At 37.7% G+C, this 19,003-nt stretch overlaps 3 protein-coding genes and 1 pseudogene across 6 annotated transcripts; 1 reads left to right on the top strand and 3 right to left on the bottom strand.

Annotated features, from left to right (window-relative positions):
* Positions 1-2,702: 2,702 nt before the first annotated feature.
* On the top strand, positions 2,703-7,774 carry LOC111780630 (uncharacterized). 4 transcript variants are annotated; one of them, XM_087119779.1, is made up of 15 exons: positions 2,703-2,930; positions 3,395-3,627; positions 3,728-3,807; positions 4,145-4,245; positions 4,368-4,490; positions 4,696-4,765; positions 5,318-5,404; positions 5,509-5,574; positions 5,670-5,762; positions 5,949-6,005; positions 6,092-6,220; positions 6,304-6,394; positions 6,617-6,705; positions 6,942-7,135; positions 7,456-7,774. In XM_087119779.1, the coding sequence occupies exons 2-15, from the start codon at positions 3,411-3,413 to the stop codon at positions 7,559-7,561; spliced, it is 1,503 nt and encodes a 500-aa protein (XP_086975905.1). In that variant the 5' UTR covers positions 2,703-2,930; positions 3,395-3,410; the 3' UTR covers positions 7,562-7,774. The 4 variants fall into 4 exon arrangements, with proteins under 4 accessions (XP_086975905.1, XP_023516849.1, XP_023516851.1 ...); XM_023661081.2 differs by having other exon boundaries at positions 2,704-2,964; XM_023661083.2 differs by having other exon boundaries at positions 2,704-2,890.
* Positions 7,775-8,316: 542 nt separating this feature from the next.
* On the bottom strand, positions 8,317-10,263 carry LOC111779869 (cinnamoyl-CoA reductase-like SNL6). Its single transcript, XM_023660046.2, has 6 exons — positions 9,670-10,263; positions 9,426-9,583; positions 9,169-9,357; positions 8,911-9,064; positions 8,651-8,843; positions 8,317-8,560 (listed from the first exon to the last, which is right to left on the bottom strand). The coding sequence occupies exons 1-6, from the start codon at positions 9,785-9,787 to the stop codon at positions 8,479-8,481; spliced, it is 894 nt and encodes a 297-aa protein (XP_023515814.1). The 5' UTR covers positions 9,788-10,263; the 3' UTR covers positions 8,317-8,478.
* Positions 10,264-10,410: 147 nt separating this feature from the next.
* On the bottom strand, positions 10,411-16,697 carry LOC111779864 (HAD-superfamily hydrolase, subfamily IG, 5'-nucleotidase). The gene is made up of 13 exons (XM_023660040.2): positions 16,450-16,697; positions 16,126-16,329; positions 15,894-16,030; positions 15,663-15,812; positions 14,673-14,774; positions 13,872-14,036; positions 13,594-13,704; positions 12,832-12,929; positions 12,296-12,419; positions 12,096-12,185; positions 11,639-11,683; positions 11,057-11,377; positions 10,411-10,761 (listed from the first exon to the last, which is right to left on the bottom strand). The coding sequence occupies exons 1-13, from the start codon at positions 16,541-16,543 to the stop codon at positions 10,732-10,734; spliced, it is 1,671 nt and encodes a 556-aa protein (XP_023515808.1). The 5' UTR covers positions 16,544-16,697; the 3' UTR covers positions 10,411-10,731.
* A 134-nt stretch (positions 16,698-16,831) lies between these two features.
* On the bottom strand, positions 16,832-18,572 carry LOC111779867 (UDP-glucuronate 4-epimerase 1 pseudogene; annotated as a pseudogene).
* Between the last annotated feature and the right edge of the window lie 431 nt (positions 18,573-19,003).

Below are 19,003 nucleotides of genomic sequence, written 5' to 3' on the forward strand. Positions count from 1 at the left end.
AAACAGAACAGAGTAAGACTATTTAAATGAATGAATTTGACTATCTTCTTCTAATTGTTAGAAATGGATTTGGTTTCATGGCATTAGCCAGAGCTGTTCTGTAAATTTTTGTGGGGGGGTGGATGAATGAGTGGGGTCGATGTTATGAGTTCTGAGCTCTGAGAGGTCAATTCTTCACAGGGTAACGCGTTCCTCTTTTCAGTTTCTTCTTTTATCGTTTCCAATGCCTTCTACTGGCTGTCTATCCACACTACCGCCACTTCTGAGAATCTGTGACTGTAAAATACTAAAGAAAAGGGGTCTTATTCAACTTTGACCGACGTACGTTTCTTCTGGGAAGGAAACTGTCGGCAAGGTCTCGTCATCTTGAACCCTCCATGAACTCGATAAAGTTATTTTCTTTCTCTGTCCTAATCTTTCTAACTATCTATGTATATGGATACAGAAACCTATGTTATCCTTCTTGTAAGGAACTTAGATAAGCCATGTTTTTTATGTCACTGTCATGGGTGTAGTCTGAAGCCCACAGATCCACCATCCACCAGGTCCTCCTAATGGCGGCCCCGGAGGCCGATGAGACCATTTTTCGAGTCGCCGATGAGACCATTTTTCGAGTCAAGAAGGAGAAACAAATACATTTTGAGATCCCATATCGGTTGGAGAGGGGAACGAAGCATTCCTTATAAGTATGTAGAAACATCTCCCTAACAGACGCGTTTTAAAACGTGAGGCTGACGGCGATACGTAATGAGCTAAAGAGTCAGACACCGGGCGGTGTTCCAACGAAAACGCTGGACCCTCGAGAGAGGTGGATTGAGAGATTCCACGTTGATTGGAGAGGAGACGGAAGCATTCCTCACAAGATTATAGGAATTTCTCCCTAACAGACACATTTTAAAATTTTTGAAGGGAAGTCCGAAAATGAAAACTAAAAAAAGACAATATCTGCTAGTGGTGAGCTTGGACGGTTACATACATACAGTAGACACAACCGACCAGCTCACGACCAGCTTGAGCATAACTAAGTCAAATCACATGTCCCTTAACTTGAAGTCCTCCCATCTTCTAAGATCATCTTAACCTTAAGAAAAAGCATAAGCCCACAAACAAGGAGGAGAGTGCAGAAGCTATATCTACGAAGTACTGTAAAAGCGTCTGCCTCTAAATCTAAAGACAGAAACTCCTCAATGCAATCAAAGGCGTGATCCAAATACAACCAAAAAACATATCACAAAAATCAGGCACTGCAATTACATCACATATCGACAGTTTCACTCAATGCTGCCAAACATTGCATCAAATCTCAAATATCGATAAAAAAGCAGACCGACATAAGCAAAATGTAGAGGACGAATGGAAGTGGCATGCAAATATATTTGAAAACAAAAAAACAAATCGTCGAAGATCAAAATACATAAACAGTATTATACCATAACTTTTCAGCTGACAGAACTTGTGATAATAGAGCTTCCAAATACGAGCAGTAACAGACCGCGCTCCCCATGAACAGCCGCCATTAACATTTTGGGCAAGTCGAAAGACGGGAAGTAAATGAAATATCACCACTGATCTTACGAATAAAGAAGGCCCATTTTTAATACTCAATTCATGGACCAGCCCAGTGGGCTCAACTCCATCATTGATTTGTCAAGCCCAATAAGCAAATAGTAAGCCCATTATAAATGAATTTGGGCCGGCCTTAAATAAAAAGTAATGGGAATGATTCCATTGAGGCCCAATTAGCCGACCCAAATTCATTTATAATGGGCTTATCGATGCTTACCTTGGATGTTGATTTGTTTATTTATTTATTTATTTATTGAATTTAGAGAGCATTTTGGATCCATGTTAGTGGGAGACTTGGAGTTGTGAATAATAATCATATGATTACTTTATATAATGTCAGTCTCCATGTGCATTTTTCTAATATGACATTTCTTCTAATCTATTAATTTATTGTTTTTTTTAATAAAAAATATATATACCTTAATTAATTGAATTATATTTACGTTAATTAAAATTTTTAAATCATGAGACTGATGACGATACAAATGGGCTAAAATGGACAATATTTATCAGTGGTGGGTTTAAATTGTTACAAATGATATCATCGACCTTCTTATGGGTCTAGTGTACTGGATGGCACACTGACCGATTTTTGACTTTGATATCATTTGTAATAATTCAAGCATATCGCTGACAGATATTGTTCGTTTTGACTTTGATATTGGTCGATTTGGTATCTGACACGAAGGAGGAATGCAAATGCATTGCATGCGCACCAAACTTATTAAGTTGCCTTTTTTGGCTTTTTCATCACGAACCAACAACGTGTCTTTTTCTTACAAATAAACTATTATTTTTTTAAAAAATTATTCTTTACGAATTTTAAGCAACCTTGCAACCCATGCTCTATAACTATAGTTGGTCGGATATACCCTCGGTTTTATTCGAATTTACTTTTGGGTATAAATTAATGAAGGCGGAGCAGGAAAAGAATGGGAGGGACAGAAGCGGAATTGTGATTGGGCCTCCACGTCGGCGTGTGTCAGCTTGGCCGTCACAGACAAATGAAAATATTATTCTCATTTTACCAAGCACTGTAAATTTTTTAGAAATAAATTAATTAAAAATGGTAAAAAAATTAAATAAAGAAACAGTAACATGATTTTACCCGTGTAATATAAAAGGCCAAATCACCTAAAAAAGTAAAAACCTCATAGAAACTTGGAGTTTTTGTTTCTCTCTCTTCTTCTTTCTATGAAACTTTTGTAAGCTCCGAGTTTCATCCTGCGTGGATTACAGGTTTCTGCAAATTTGTAGGCTACATCGCGGAATCGCCATTGAAGGGCTAAAGCTTGCATTCCTCAGCCTTTTCCCGCAGCTAAAGGTTACAATTCTTGTCCTGAACCTTTGGTTTGTATCTCACGGTGAGCCGAGATTTCCGGGTTTTTCCGAATCCAGGTTCTTCTTAACGCCCACACGCAACTGCTTTCTTCTCACCTCATATGTTTTAAGCTTCAATTTGTGTTCTGCATGTTTTTGGAAGGGGTTTCAATGAATTGAGATCTATCCAATAAAGCTTTATCTCTGTATTTGATTCCGTGGACATATGTACTTTCGTTTCGTTTTTTTTATAGTTAAAATGGTGATTCCTTTTCCGTTTGTTCTACTGTTTGGTCTACTTTTGGCATAGTGATTGGCGTGTTTTGGTTACTGCCTCTTAATTGATCTGAATTCTTCAATTTCTGTTTTATCCACGAATTTGCAAGCATATTCTTCTTCGACTTGTCAAGTTTTGTGGATTCTTCGTGGTTAAAAGGCTTTGATTTTGGAAACACTCTGTGCCTCTCTTCGTTTTTGCACGGCTGTTTATTGGGTTGTGGTCTTTCAGGGTCCTGTCAAAAAAAATGAGAGGCGTAAATCGGTATGTTCGTCATCTACGATCAGCCTTTTCTCAAAAAACATACCATCAAACGGATGTTCTTCGACGAGGGCAAAGGCAAAAGCAATTGGTTCATACCAATTCTGAGTCCTTTTTTATTGTCAAATCAGATAAATTCCGAAGCCCAAAATATTTGAACTTAAGAGCTCTGTCAGTTGACGCAGCTAAACTTTGTAATGGAGGTATCTCTCTCCCCACTGTCCTTTTCCGTTAAGATTTAAGTTTTATGAGCGAAACTAGATACTTTTGTTTTTAATTTGGACTTTGGGAGTTCAATTGCAGATTATAACGTGGCAGGGCCACTCGTGGAGTATGAACGAAGAATAGCTGCTGGTGAGCTTGTAGATGGTGATAGCTGTCAGGTAAAGGCCAGCAGTTCCCCCTGCATTTTCATCGTTTATATTTAGGGATGAAAGTGGAACAGTCCATGATAATTCGCTTTTGGAAGGTTATTTTCAAATTTCTACCTTCTCCCTCTGCCTGCTTTTTTTAGAGAACCAAAATGGCTGATCAACCCAAACGGGAAAAAAAATAAAAATGGTATAATTTTAACACTACATCTTTGTAACGCTACTAGTGGCTTAATATTAATGGTATTTGATTTTGATTTTGATTTGAAAATATGTTTTTGTTGATAGATTACATGTCTATTCATTTGTTTTGAACCTGTTGAAATTAATTCTCAAAGTCTCCTGCCAGGTGGGCACCCTGAGGGAACTTCAGAGACTCTATGACGAACTTGTTAATTCAGCTGAAGCGTGCCGGTTGGATAGATATGCAGTATCAGAAAAATCAGGAAGGTAGTTCTTTCATCATGTAGTTATAGTGCTTGTAGTCGGATTATTCGAACTGATTTAATCTTTTAGTTTCTTATTTGGCACTAGATTGTTCTTATTAATCTTCTTTTTCTGGTCTATAACAGGAGTAGGTGGTTGTGGTCTCGCTTCATTCCTCAGTCATCCTACTCTCCAGTTAAAGGTCTATATCTCTATGGAGGAGTAGGCACTGGAAAAACTATGTTAATGGACTTGTTTTTTGATCAGTTGTAAGTTTGTTGAATTCAAGAATCAACTCTTGTGTTTCTCCAGCCTTTTATTTGCTTTCCTGCCTTTATGTTGACAAATGGTTCCACGAATTCAAATGATAACCAAATATTATGAGTTCTTTTTGGGATTTAGTTTATTCCACATATGCTATCCATTGTCTGTTTTCTCTTATTGCGTTCTTATCTTAGACTTTTCTCCTTATAGACCCAGCAATTGGAGGAAAAAGAGGATCCATTTTCATGACTTCATGTTGAACGTTCATAGTCGTTTGCAGGTGGGACTTACTATTTTCTTCATTAGTAGTGAATGTTTCTTTTAATGAAATCTTCATGAGTTTAGATCAATTGATATAAAATTTGTAGCATCGACCAAAAGGATAGAGGTTTGAATCCCTTGCACATATTGCTAAACTCAAAAAAAAAAAAAACTCTCCTGCACAGAGATTATGATGTGTAGTTGAAGTGGAATGGTCTTATTTTCTCTGAAATCTCCTAGTTAAGAATTCCCTGTTTTTTTTCTTTTTTTGATCCCCCAGTCGAGACATATTGCTTAGTTTGTGCATCTTATAACAAAATGCCTTGTTTGTGTAACTTCTGATGGAAAAACCATTTAAACTAGAGCTGTTGAGATATCTGAGTTTTACAACTTCGAAACCAAATAAATTTCTGTTTAATCTACTTTTCTGCTGACTCTGTATTCTGGTATAGGGTAATCATATCAATTTTAACGTGTCATATATTATCTGTTGATAAACCAATAGTTTTCCTGATCGTGTGGAATGTGAATATACTAAATAAACACCTGTCTTGAATGCATATTTTGACAGCGGCACAAGGGTGTTGCTGATCCACTTGAAGTCGTTGCAGGAGAGATTTCAGATGAGGCAATTTTATTATGCCTAGATGAATTTATGGTACTCTTTCAATTCAACTTCCTTTCTTTTGTTTATATATGATATCTTTTGGCCCTGCACTTTGGTAACATTAGTAAATTTTCTTAGTCTTCTGTCTTCCGTAGGTGACAGATGTGGCTGATGCATTGATATTAAATCGTCTGTTTGGACATCTTTTTAGCAATGGCGTTGTAAGTATTTACTTCTAAATTCCAACCAGCAGAAGATATCATGTTTTGTTTCAGATAACTTAGAGATTGTTTGTATCTGATTGTGGGAAGTGTAGATCCTTGTTGCAACATCAAATCGTGCTCCAGATAAACTGTATGAAGGTGGATTACAGAGAGATCTTTTCCTGCCCTTCATTTCCACATTGAAGGTATGTGGACAGTAATATTCCCGTCAGTTTTATCTTTTAGTTCAACAATATCAAATGTCAGTGCCACACTTGAATTAACCCACCCATTCTAACAATTGTACTTTGAATCTAGTGCCAATTTAATTGATTTTAGCTCGATCTGTCATGACTTTTCCACTCATTTAATTGGAAGGTCTCATGATGTAGGAAAGGTGTGTGACTCATGAAATTGGTTCAGCAACTGACTATCGGAAAATGACTTCGGTAATGATTCTAATTCAATACAAAAGTAGCTATTTGATTAAGAAATTCTGAATGATAATGTACTTTATACCTACTCTTGACTCCAGGCAGAGCGGGGTTTCTACTTTGTTGGAAATGGCGCATCTACCTTTCTTAAGCAGAAGTTTCAACAATTGATCGGTAAAAGTATAGCTCGCCCCCACGAGGTGGAGGTAGTGATGGGCAGGATTCTGCAAGTAAGCACCCAATTTCATTGTAGAATGATCTGAGTAACATATTTCCTTCAATATTGTTGTTTAGCAATTTCAAATACTTTTAGGTTCCATCAGGAGCAAATGGATGTGCGTACTTCCCTTTTGAGGAACTCTGTAACAAACCGCTAGGAGCTGCAGATTACTTCGGGTTGTTTAGTAAGTCATTCAAGATGACATTTGAGTTCAAAATGGGTAGTAATATTAGGCAGGCATCGCTGACAGAGAATGCATGTTAGGCTTTCAGGAATTATCAACTTTTACTAGCACAGATATTTTGGATTGGAACTCCTTTAGATGGTCAAATTCCAAGTGTTGTCATTTACTTTTATTGTGCCAAATTTTTAGTCTAACTTGCATCTTGGATTTTTCCTTGTACAGAAAAATTTCACACCCTGGCATTGGAAGGTATCCCAATATTTGGACTCCACAACAGAACATCAGCATATCGCTTTGTCACTTTGGTTGATGTACGTATGACTTCATATTTGGATACACCAATAAGAACTTATTCTCATGATTGGTTGACCTCATAAAATGCATGCTCTTCATTAAAGAGGGGTTAGGATTTGACATAATAGTTTCAGAAAATAGGGCAATGGGGAAAAAGAATCGTCATGTTTAGCTATCAGGAAGACAAACTCCACCCGCCCCCTTGAATGGAAAAGATTCAACTTGGTTTATTGAATTCTTTGTGTGATGATAGGTGATGTATGAAAATAAAGCCAGATTACTGTGTACAGCCGAAGGAAGTCCTCATGAACTTTTTGAAAAGGTTGTAACCATCTCTGATGCTCAACAAATTGCGCCTAGAACCTCGGCACGGTCACAGAAAAATGATGTTTCCGATCTCTGTGTTGACAATGAATTGGGTTTCGCCAAAGACCGTACGATTAGTAGGTAAGACACGTAACTAATTATATTTGGCTGATGCTTGTAAAACGTAGACGTACTGTGCTTAATATTTGCATTATAATTATTTTTGAAAAACAAGCATACAACACCTCGAAGTATTTGGATTCGAAGCCCTTGTCTGCTAACAGTTTGGTTTAGTATTTCTACGCCATGTTTTTAAGCACTTAGAAAGTTATTCGAAACATGTCATTATTACATGGTTGATGGGAGAACGGAACACCTATGGCAATGGCGTGTATATACAATTCTTTCTAGTATCCACATGTGTATTCATTTTAGCTGCTAATATTGATGTGATTTTGCAGATTAACAGAGATTAACAGCAAAGAATACCTGGAACAACATGCTCAACTTGTAGCAGAGAAGAGAAAATGGCAAGAAGATGACAACCAGGATGCTTTGCAATCATGATTTGTGCTTCTGCATCTTCGCGATTAAGCTTATATCATTTTTGTTACTGTACTTCACTATTTTAAATTGCTAAAATTATATATTTACTGATGAGAAATAATGATATGTAAATTGAAACTTTTCTTTTTATACAAACTAAGAAGAGTGTTACCCACATATTAGGATGCAGATTGAAGAATTGGAACATTTTATTATAAAGGGGAATTGTGTAAATATGAAGTTTGGTATATGTAGGATAATTGTCGACCAACTTGATTGAATATTATCATATGAACATGTTTTTCTTTCTCATGAGTTAGATTTGAAAATTTCTCATACGAACATGTCATTATCTTATTGAAGAAGATCGAGGCATGCAATTCTTATGACAACAATGCAATGTATTTGTTTGTCAAGATGCTCTTTTGCGTGCGTGCTTGGTGTCACAATTCGAAGTATGTTAGTAAAACACACGAATGACTTGGCCTAGTGTAGAGACAAATCGAGGCAAATCGGTTGTATTGTAGACGATTGAACATGCACGCATAGGCAGCGTGTGTAATCAAACAAGCTTGGATTCTACCAAAATGATGTTCAGTTGGCAAAGATAAATCTCGCCTGACTAAGCCACAAAACTGGGGCTTGTCGTGAGCGTGTCAAAATCACGATGCTACATGGTTAAAAAAGTACGACAATGACCCTTCTTCCCTTTCACATATATCATCTTATCCACTATTATACGTTCGAATAATTCAACTAAAAAAGAAAACAAACAATCAAGAGAAATGAGAATTCCTCATCTTAGATTATTGAAAACTTACAAGGAAAATGAAAAATGAAATGGGCAGTAGGGACTGGAATTGCCCGCACCCCCATTTTTTCATTGAACTATCAACTCTTTAAGATACATAAGATATGTTTCATTTAAACTTCAAGTACTAAGCGGTGCCCTCGACCAGTTTGTGCAATCTTCTGGTTCTGAGTCTCTCAGCAAAAGCTTCCCTTCCTTGGACTTCGTACCTGCGCTCACCAACCAGTAAACTAACGCAATTTGAGTTTCAACTAACAATGACATGCTGCGTTTGTTGTTCAAAAGGCTAAAGCTTTTACCTTTGTGGAAGGGATATCAATGGCCTCAATATATTCGCAAGCTTAAGAGTTTCTTCCTCACTGTTCACTATCTGATCGAAGCAGAAATATCGACCACCCGTGGACGAATCTTCCATTGCTCGGATATGGACATCCACCAAGAACTTCACATCAACCACCGCCAGCACCCCATTTTCATACATCTGAGCAGCTCCTGTTTGCCGCAAATTTTCTTAGCCAAAGCAAAAACTCCCATAGTTTTCTAAAGAACTTTCTCCTACCTTTAAGATAAGAGATTGTTGACCCTGAATTTTGTTCTGCAACAGCGGGTCCAAGAACAAGCCCTGCGTTAATAGAGACCATTTTGAGCCTACGGTCCATTGCTAGAGCCCACGCAGCTTGTTCAGAGAGTGTCTTTGCTAGAGGGTACCACAGCTGGGAGAAGATAAAAAAAGGGTGGTTATATAATGTTGCCTTGTAATGAAAAAAGCTTGATTTTCAATCAAATTGATCGATGAAGAGGCTTTGAAATTCCCAACCTTCATTTTCCTGCAAAATTCTTTATCACTCCAACACCGTTCATCCACATCCTTCTCAGAGAGGATATTCTCCCTCCACACAGCAGCAGTTAAGGAGGAGGTATAAACAGTCTTATGAACAGTATCAGTCTGAGCACAAGCCTCCACAACATTAATCGTCCCTCTCACCTCCAATTCCACCATTTTTTCCTGCACAAATTCCAGATTAGTCCTTTGTTTTATCTTATTTCTATATTGATTTTTCTCTGGGGACTTACATCATACACGTGAGGGGTGTCCATACAGCAGAACAAACCAGAGCACCCTTTCAAAGCCACAAGAACGCTATGGTAATCCATGATATCCACAGGAAAAACCACCAGCCCCTTCACCACTTCACCCATCTCTCTAATAGTCTTCTCAATCTCTGGGTTTCCTGCAGAAGATTAGACCCACAAGTTTCAAATACCAAGAACAGAGAATAAGAAAGTGAAAAAGAACAACAGAGGATAAACGACTTGCCAGTCTTCCGGACGGCTGCATGGACTGGGTATCCTCTGTTAAGCAATTCTTTGGTGATCCAAAAGCCCACGTAAGATGAAGCGTCGAGAACGCAAAGAGTAGGCTTCCTATGTTCCATTTTTGTTGGTGTGTGTGTGTTCGTGTACTCCTCTGTGTTGGTGTGGTATGGGGCTGATTTTATAGCGATGGAGGAAGGCGAGTAAGGCAGGTGTTTGGCGAACTATTTCTGCAAATCTCTCGCATGAGATGGATGATGGTGAAACATGGAAAAATGAGAGAGATGCAATTTGTCTATTCCTCATACATGCTTTCAAGAAGGGGAAGTTTGGTATGCCCAAAATGGAATATGCAATCTTGAATAATTACGGATATTGGTGGAAAATGGGTTTTAATTCAGATATTTATCTATATATAAGCATTTTATATATTTTTAAAAGTAATACATGTTCAAGATTAATTCAAAATAGTGTTGGTAAGTGTTGGCCCTCTACAAAAACAAAAAGTAATATGGACGTTTCAAATTGTTCATTGAATGAAAAGAAAAGGCGAAATGAACGAAGGAATGAAGTAGAGTAGGGATGAAATTTAGCGAATGAAGAGAACACAGATGTAAAGTGGCGGTGCATGAAGGGAAGCTGGTAGAATTTAGGAGGAGATCCAAACAACAACAGCTTTGGACTTCGATCCATGCTTATCCCCAACAACAACGTTTTTCTGCCCACATATGGCAGTTTAAACTAATTGAACACTCTGGAACGCCATTTTTTTCATCTTATTCCAACCATTTATGCTACAATATATGTATATCAGGACGAATTAAGGGTGAAAAGAATGTGGCTAGCAGTTACTTATGGATAAGAAGCGATGGCTACAGAATAGAACTAAAAGAATGGAGATGGCGACGAAGGAAACGTCGTCAAGAATTAAATGATGGGGTGGCCTGAAAGTGCCAATAAAAGAATGAAATGAACATCGACCAAAGTCAAGTACTTGGGCGTCCACTGAGGCTATACTCATTATTGTGTCTTAACTGTGGAAAATTCTTATAGGCAGCCTATCCAGCTATTGGTTTCTGAAAAGACCTGAGGGGACCTGCAATTAAGCCATACATTTGTAATTATGTTAGGTTTGAAATTCAACAATGGAGATGAATATATATCAATGCAGGACAGTAGATAGAATCGCAATCAATACAATCTTGCCTTCCTCCAAAAAGCTATATTATAATTTGACACCTACGTATGTATGTATTTTGTTGGCTAATTTCCTTTCGGCTTAAACGTTTTCTCGATCTCACTACATAGATTTCTTTTTTTCCCTACCAATATTATACTTCATGGATTGGAAAGTGAAAAGGTACACATTTTTCAAGGAAGGATCTACTTACCTTGACATGATGTGGCATGATCTTGATATCAAAGGGTACGTGAAGCCATGCCTCAGGTGGATGGTATAAAAAATTTTCTGCCTTGCTAGTATAAACATCTGCATATTGATGTATGTGATATGCGAAGGCAGATTCTTGACCCGTATCCGTGAGAAAGGTCGCACCAAATGAACTATTAAACATTTTCTTCATTGTATCTCGTGCATTCTGTCTCTCCTGACTCAGTTCTTTCAACAGAGATTTATACACATCACTTTTTCGGCCATTACCCACAATAGCATGCAATTTACCCAGAAGTTCTTGGATTATATGAAATTTTGCCTGGCATATGGAATGAAGAAAATAGAAAAGGTTTTAAACATGAACAAGACAAAAGATGATTAAAACGTCAATAACATCAATTCTTGGTTGGAATAAAAACGTCAAAGAATAGAATATATAACAAAGCTTAAGACAATCATAAGACAGGACATGAATTCTTGACGTAACTGCTGAAACTGTAAAGAAAAATCTTAGCGTAACATGCACATGTACCACAGCCAAGAATTGATGAAATTGAAGGGCCGCAATTGAAGAATATACCTGTTCGAAACGGTAGGAATCCTCATTTTGTATGCGTATTTCATTCTGCAATATAAACAAAAGATCAAATTTCTATCCCTTCATTTGTTGTAAAAAAGGGTCTAATAAGTCGAACAAAACAAAAGCTCAAGACCTGTTAGATTTAATATAAAATTAGAGGTTGAGTTAGATGCTTTTAAAATTTATGAACATATTGGACACAATCGGAAAATTTAATAACTAAACTTAAACTTAAAGTTATAATTTAACCAATCGAGTCAATCATAGAAACTAAAAGAAAATATCTTTCTACTACCACCATAATAATTAATAAAAAAAACAATGGCATAGATCAACTAGTTAACACATGCATCCTTGACCGAACAGTCAGGTGCTTGAAGTTTTGCCCTTTGGTTTACTCAAAAATAATTCAAAAAAAAAAAAGATATAAAACAAGTAATTAAAAAGAAAAACATACTTCCAATTCATAAATGATTGCAGCAGTGCGCCAACCAGCTTTTGAAGGCCCCCTCAGATCACTAAAAAGGTGATCCCCAAAGTATATAACCTAGTTGAAAGAAACAGTCATGCTCAGACGCTCACAGACTACAGCATATGGAAAGCAATGTCCTCCAAATAACAACAAAAGAACATTGGCATTGCTTTTCATCAAACTACCTCAGGACCATTCCACTTGGAAATCTGAAGGAAAGACTTCAGGCAACCATGGTAATAAATTTTATTTGGAAGGAACGCATCCACCTTTGTAAAAGTCAAATTGTCTTTTTCTGTGTCATAACAACTAATGTTGAAGAGAATAAGTAGAAAGAAATAGTCAGTACCATATCTTCCATTTCTCTCTGTAAATAAGGTAAAACTCGTATGTAGACTGAAGAAAATATAATAATAATTGGCTATGTTAGCACAAAGAGAAAATTCAGTAATAGTATGACACTGCAATCGTATTATCAATAAGCTTAAAGTACTTCTTGTACTTGTGGAAGAGTAAATTTGATACATTTTTTATCTTAGGTTCACTATTAATATGTTCCATCAATAATGTGACATAAACACACGAACATGGCAAGAATTATTCATTCAGTCTTGAAGACGATTTACATTCATGATAATATAGATTGGTTATCAAAATGAAGTGTATTTCTGACTGGCACTTCACATGTGCAGGAGCCTTATGATAGAACAAATGTACTAACCGAAATGGATGCTCAGATGTGTAAAATTCTGGCTTATTTGCCTTAGCTATCACAACATCAAAGATTTCTCTCCAAGAATCCTTGTAACCCATAGAAGCCTGATAACAAACCACAACATTTTAAGCTCAAGATGATTAACTCAAAGAAATATTATCATCTTTTCAAAACAGAAACTTCATTGAAATAGTAAAAGCCCAAGAAAAGTCTCTAGACTAAATCCATTGAATGAAGATATACCTCCCAAATTAAATGCAATAATCTAGAACTATTAGTAGCAATTAAGCCAATTGTCCAGACTATTTCAGAAGACTCCTCCCAAACGTATTTCCCTCGTTAAAAACCCTCCTACTCCTGCCTAATCAAATTTTCCAAAAAATTGCTTTCGACCAAATCTTTAACCGACCATTAGATTTTCCTGTGAGTATATTGCCAGATAGCTACTGAACTAATTATTCTGGCACCCTTGAATCAAAGACCTAACAAGTACTGAATAATTTGAATACATTATACAAGTGAGAAATATCACGAATTTGGTCCAAATGGGCTTGTAGAAATAGGAGTATATTTTTTTCTAGATTAATCTTCAGAGAGAATTAAAGCTCCCGAATGTTTCATAACCCTTTGTTTTTTCACAATATTCGCAAATCCAAAAACAAATTTCTGTGGCTTCCCTTACAATATCAGATTACCATCATATAGTTTAGGCTGTTTGGAAGTTGAGAAGTCCCTACATACAACGTATGATACTCAAAAATTAGTTACCTCCAACATATAACGCATTCCACCATCCACAAAGTAAAATGGGGAGTTAGTCAGTAAAAAAAGTTTCTTCCCCTTCTCCTTCAGCATTGTGAGTAAGCGCAATAATCGCCCCTGTAAGGTTCAGTCATCACACTTAAGAACAAAGAACTCTTAGAAACAGTATTGGAGCATGCAATCAAAAACTATGCTTGAAAACATTTTCTATTCAACTAGAATTGATTGAGAAGTCAAAATTAACAATGGGAATAAAACCTAGATCCAAAGCTAATCGGACTAACATTGTTGACTAGGTAGGCATGAGGGTCAGCTATTATTTCTTTATGGGCCAGGCCACTTCGATGAACATACTGAATTGCCCGGTTCACATCTTGATAGATGTAGCAAGCATCAAATTCGAGCTTCGCATCAACAAAATGTTGCACAACATCCGCAATAAGGCATGCCTATTAATCACAAGGAAAAAAAATTATATAAAAATATGACTTGACAGGAGACAACAGAAATCTTAACGAAAAACTTAAAAGCTAAGGAAGACAAAACAAACTTATGTAAAACTGTCAAGTGATATGCAAAACTCTATAAGAAAATAGGAAGGAAAAAGTTAACACTTCGATACACTACAAACTCTCGAAGGGAATGGAAATAGAGGAAAAAAAGAAACAAACTAAATTAGGAGCACGTAGCTTTCCAATACAGATAACATCTTGCACATAGAAATCTACAAATGATTCCCTAAGCCAATATAGGCCTCAACTCTCATAAATCACAGATTGTTATTGGAACTCTAAGAATTTTTTGTTAAGGTAGAAATGTGGAGGAATGCGCAACCATTGATCCTACCAAACAATCCCCAGGAAGGTTGAAATAGTAAACATTTCATTCAATTCTCAGAGTCTATGTAAGTGTTTATGAAGCCCCATGGTGAAACCATTAAAATCAAAGCACGATAAACTTTTTTCACTAGCAAACCGACAGCTAGCATTCATTACCCTTGTTTTCTTCACCAGTATATTTCCCACTTGTTCAGTTCATGAATGACATAACATAGAACTGGAGGGGGGCGGGAGAAGCTGACAAACCTCACTGAAGCAAAAGAAATCCATCAGGCCAACAAGCCCACGAGCTTGGTCACGCCCAATATGTCGTGTGCCATATATCTCTTTGATTTCACTCGGGCTTAGCTGCATTGTGGGATTGAAAATAAAAAACTCAGTACAGAGAAAAATGACCAACTTTCATTGACAAAAAAATGATAGAATACGAGACATCCAAAAGGCCCATAAAAGGGAGCATCCATACATAAAGGGGCTCCAACTATTTCCTCTGGAACTTATTCTTTCATGTCGAGCTAGCATCATGCCAATCTCAGTTTATATAGTTATAAACTAAATAATTAAGCATACAAGTGACGAAAAGGTTCCAGCTCTATTAACTATCTTGATATACAAGACAGAATTTTCAATGAAAGAAGTAGAAACATATTTTTAAAAAGAACATAAATTAACGAAACAAGAAATGGATTATTACTGACTAAATCGATTCATGAACTGGATCGGAGGAAATAACTTTTAAAGAAAGAACGGGCATGATTCAACCTAAATCTTACTAATACAATGGGATTGACCTTGAATTATCCACTTGATACTTTAAATTTTTAAGTCATATGTTTCTTTCAAAATTTTCTCCTAGGTGCAAATGTTCTTTCTGATCTATTCTTCCTTTTACTCTGTACTTTCTATTTCATTCTTGTGGCATGATTCTTGTAATAACTTTCCCTCCCATTCACAATATTTAAAGTTTATATAACCAACCAAGGAAATCTTCTCCCTTCAAATAATTAATATTTCAATATTTTCCTTGATAACAAATCTTCTTAAGAATGTACGCCAATGTTTACTAACAGCTAAGATATCAAGTCATAATATGCATCTCGTTTAACCCTCCGCTGTAGAACTTAAGGATATGACAAAGATCCAGCAAAATCAATAATATCCACAAGGTATATATAGGAATTTCTGTTAGAAGAATCAACAACTTCAGATTAATATATCGGCAGTATCAATACTCACCTTACGACGACCAAAGTAGCAACCATCCGGCTCAATAGAACCAAAAAAATCTAACTTCAAGAGGCAACCTTTGAGTTTATCATAGTAAAGGCCTCTAATGGGAAAGGTAGGGTCATACTTGAACTTCATGCAAGAATCAGGATATCTGAACTGAAATCGAAAGAACTACAAACATTGAGAAAGAACTGTTCTTGCAAGATAATGCAAGAAATGGAAATAGCACAGACTAACCTCATTAACCAAATGTTCTTTGGCAAGATCATAAATCAAGCACTGTAAATTGGCCGAGTAATGAGCGAGAGTGTAATCGTAGTCAAAACCATACACCTGAATGTTATCTAAGCTCAGATTTTTGTTCACATAGATGCCTAGAGAATTGTGACATTGAGAACAAAAAATAATCAGGCATCATGAGATAAAAGATTTAAATGTCCGAAGCATCAAGAAACGAAGAAGAAAAAACCTTCAGGATTCAACTTCGGCATTGCCCTGAGCGCCTCGGGAATCTTGAGGAAGCTAAGTTTAGCAGCGTCAAATTCCTGACGGATCCTTCGGAGATCCTCATAATCGCGTTCTGCCTCAGCACCCGAAGCATAATCCTCCAATTTCAAGATTTTTGGTTCGCAAGTTGAAAGTGAGCTATGGCTTCTAAAACCTCTGCTAAACCCTAGAGAACAGATAATTCTCAAACGAAATAGTAATCAGTTTATCTCTCCACTACATTCAAAGAACACACAGCAAGAGATCAAGGGAGAAATGGAGGATCATTAAAAGAAAGAAGGCATACCATGTCGAGCTCCAGAAGCAAAGTTGGTTGAATACAACTGCGAAAATGTTTTGATGGAAAAACGAAGTGCACGAAACTTGTGAAAAGAGGCCATGAAAGTAAGTCGGTTGGCCTCAGCCTTGCATATAAGAAATCCAAAGACTCGAATCTGTGCTTTGTGTTTCTTTAGCGGAGACCTCCGCCGGTGGAAGCAGATTCTCTTGCAGCTGCTGTGCTTACAGGGGAGCGTGTAATGTTCAAAGAAGGCCGGAAAAGGCTCCGTGAAGCTGTATAAGCAGGGTCCCAATCGATGTAAACAGCCGCCAAATTGACTACTACCGTGAACCACTAGTTAATATTTATTGCTTATAAAAATAAAAATAAAAATAAAAATAAAATAAAATATTCTAATTTCTTTTTTTATTTAAAGAATACTAATAAAAAAATTTGATATTATGATACAACAAATAATACATTTCCCCCACTTATTACCATCATCCTTCTTTTCCGTACCGCCTTTCACATTTTCTTCCAATGCCATAAATCAAATTAAAAGGAAAAATTAAAAAAAAAAAAAACACCAAAAAATATTTTCGGAAATACGGCGTCGTTTAATTTCACGGCTGTACCGCGTCGTACCCGTAGTACGACAAATACCATCGAACGAACTTCTTCAACCCGGTTCGCAAATCGGTCGTCGGTTTATACCCGAGTTCAACCCGGGCCGAGCTTATATTCGCATGGGTGAAGGGAACGTCGCCGTTTCCAGGCATGTCCAGAATGTTCTTCTTCGCCTTCGTCTTCAGATGTTCCTCCAGAATACTGACCAGCGCCGGCACCGTCACCGGCGACGTGTTCCCCAAATTGAAGATCCGGTAAGCTGCCGGCCCCTTTTTTCTCCCACCCGATCCGGTACTCTTACCAGACGTGTCCAGGGAAGCCAAACACCCCTTCACAATATCGTCAATGTAGGTGAAATCCCTAGCCAGATCGACCTTATTTTTCCCGCGATAAACGGTAATCGGTTTTCCCTGAAGAATATTGCGCGTAAACGAAAAATACGCCATGTCGGGTCTTCCCCATGGGCCGTATACGGTGAAGAATCTCAACCCGGTAATGGACAAGCCGTAGATATGATTGTAAGTGTGGGTGATTTCCTCGCCGGCTTTTTTGGTAGCAGCGTAGAGACTCGCCGGCTGATCGGTCCGATCCAATTCGGAGAAAGGGACTTTCTCGTTGAGGCCGTAGACAGAGCTGGAAGAAGCCCAAACAATAGCCGGTTGGGGATTGGCCGATTTGCAAGCCTCGAGAAGGGTAACGAGGCCTGCAATGTTGCTATGAACGTAGGAATTAGGATTCTCCATCGCGTACCTGACGCCGGCTTGGGCCGCTAAATGCATCACGTGGGTGAAAGCGACAATGTCGAGAAGCTTATCGAGTAAACGGGCATCGTTAACATCACCCTCAACGACGAACACGCCGTGACGATTAACGAGCGCCTTGCGCGCCTTTTTAAGGGAAGGGTCGTAGTAATTGTTGAAATTATCAAGGCCAACGACGCCATCACCACGGCGTTTGAGCGCTAGAGAAACATGGGTACCGACGAAACCGGAAGCGCCGGTGACGAGGACAGACATACCACCGGCGCGGTGGATCTCGGCAGAGGTACGGACTTGTTTCTCCCATTGAAGGCCGCCCCAGGAGGCAGAGAGATAGCGAGTTCTAGAATCGACGAAGCTTTGGAAGCTGAGATAGGAGACGGTGAGGGCGATTAAAAAGAGAGCCCACAAGAACATGGTGCTGGTGGAGGCGAAGAAGCGGTAGAATTGACGGTTGATTCCATAGCTTCTGTGATCGATTTTGAACTTGCCAGGGGTGGAAGGGAAGAGCTCTTCATCCAATGTTGGCATGATGTTTGTGTTTGTTTTGGGGGAAATCCGAAAGAAAATAAAGGGAAAAGAGAAAGAAAAAAGAAAGGATTATATGGAATCGGGGAGAGGCAGAGAGGGAAAATGGTGGAAATGCTATTTATAGGGAGACACGATTGGGGTGGAAATGGATGAGATATATATAATAGGGAGGAGAAGAAAAAGGAAGAAGGAAGAAGGGTTTCCTATTTGGTATTGTCTATTATGGTTTCAGGAAGTGTCCGCCATTCAAATTTTGGAGCTCCATATCGCGTCTTAGTTGACACACAAGGATAAAAACAAAACATGTCTCTTTTATTTTAACATCAACCAAGTATATTTGCCGGTCTTGGACTGCAAGAGACGAGAGATTCTAGGAACTACCAAATGGATTCATCAATTAATTGCCTATTCCCCCCACCTCATTATATCAATTGGGCTCCTAATTAGTATTTAATATCATGGGTCATCGTCGTCGTGTTTGTTTAAGAAGTGTGGTCTATGGTCGTATCATTTTTTTTGTTTTTCTTTATTATTTTAATGGTGTATAGCTTTTTTACTGTATTTTCTAAATGATAATCATGTCTGTGCTTGATAAACCTAAAATACCTAAAAATATACTACAGGGAATGCCACCAATTGTCAACTTCTTTACCTATGAAATTACG

This window comes from Cucurbita pepo, chromosome 18, assembly GCF_057944985.1.
Source record: "Cucurbita pepo subsp. pepo isolate OVF chromosome 18, ASM5794498v1, whole genome shotgun sequence".
NCBI classification, from domain to species: Eukaryota; Viridiplantae; Streptophyta; class Magnoliopsida; order Cucurbitales; family Cucurbitaceae; genus Cucurbita; species Cucurbita pepo.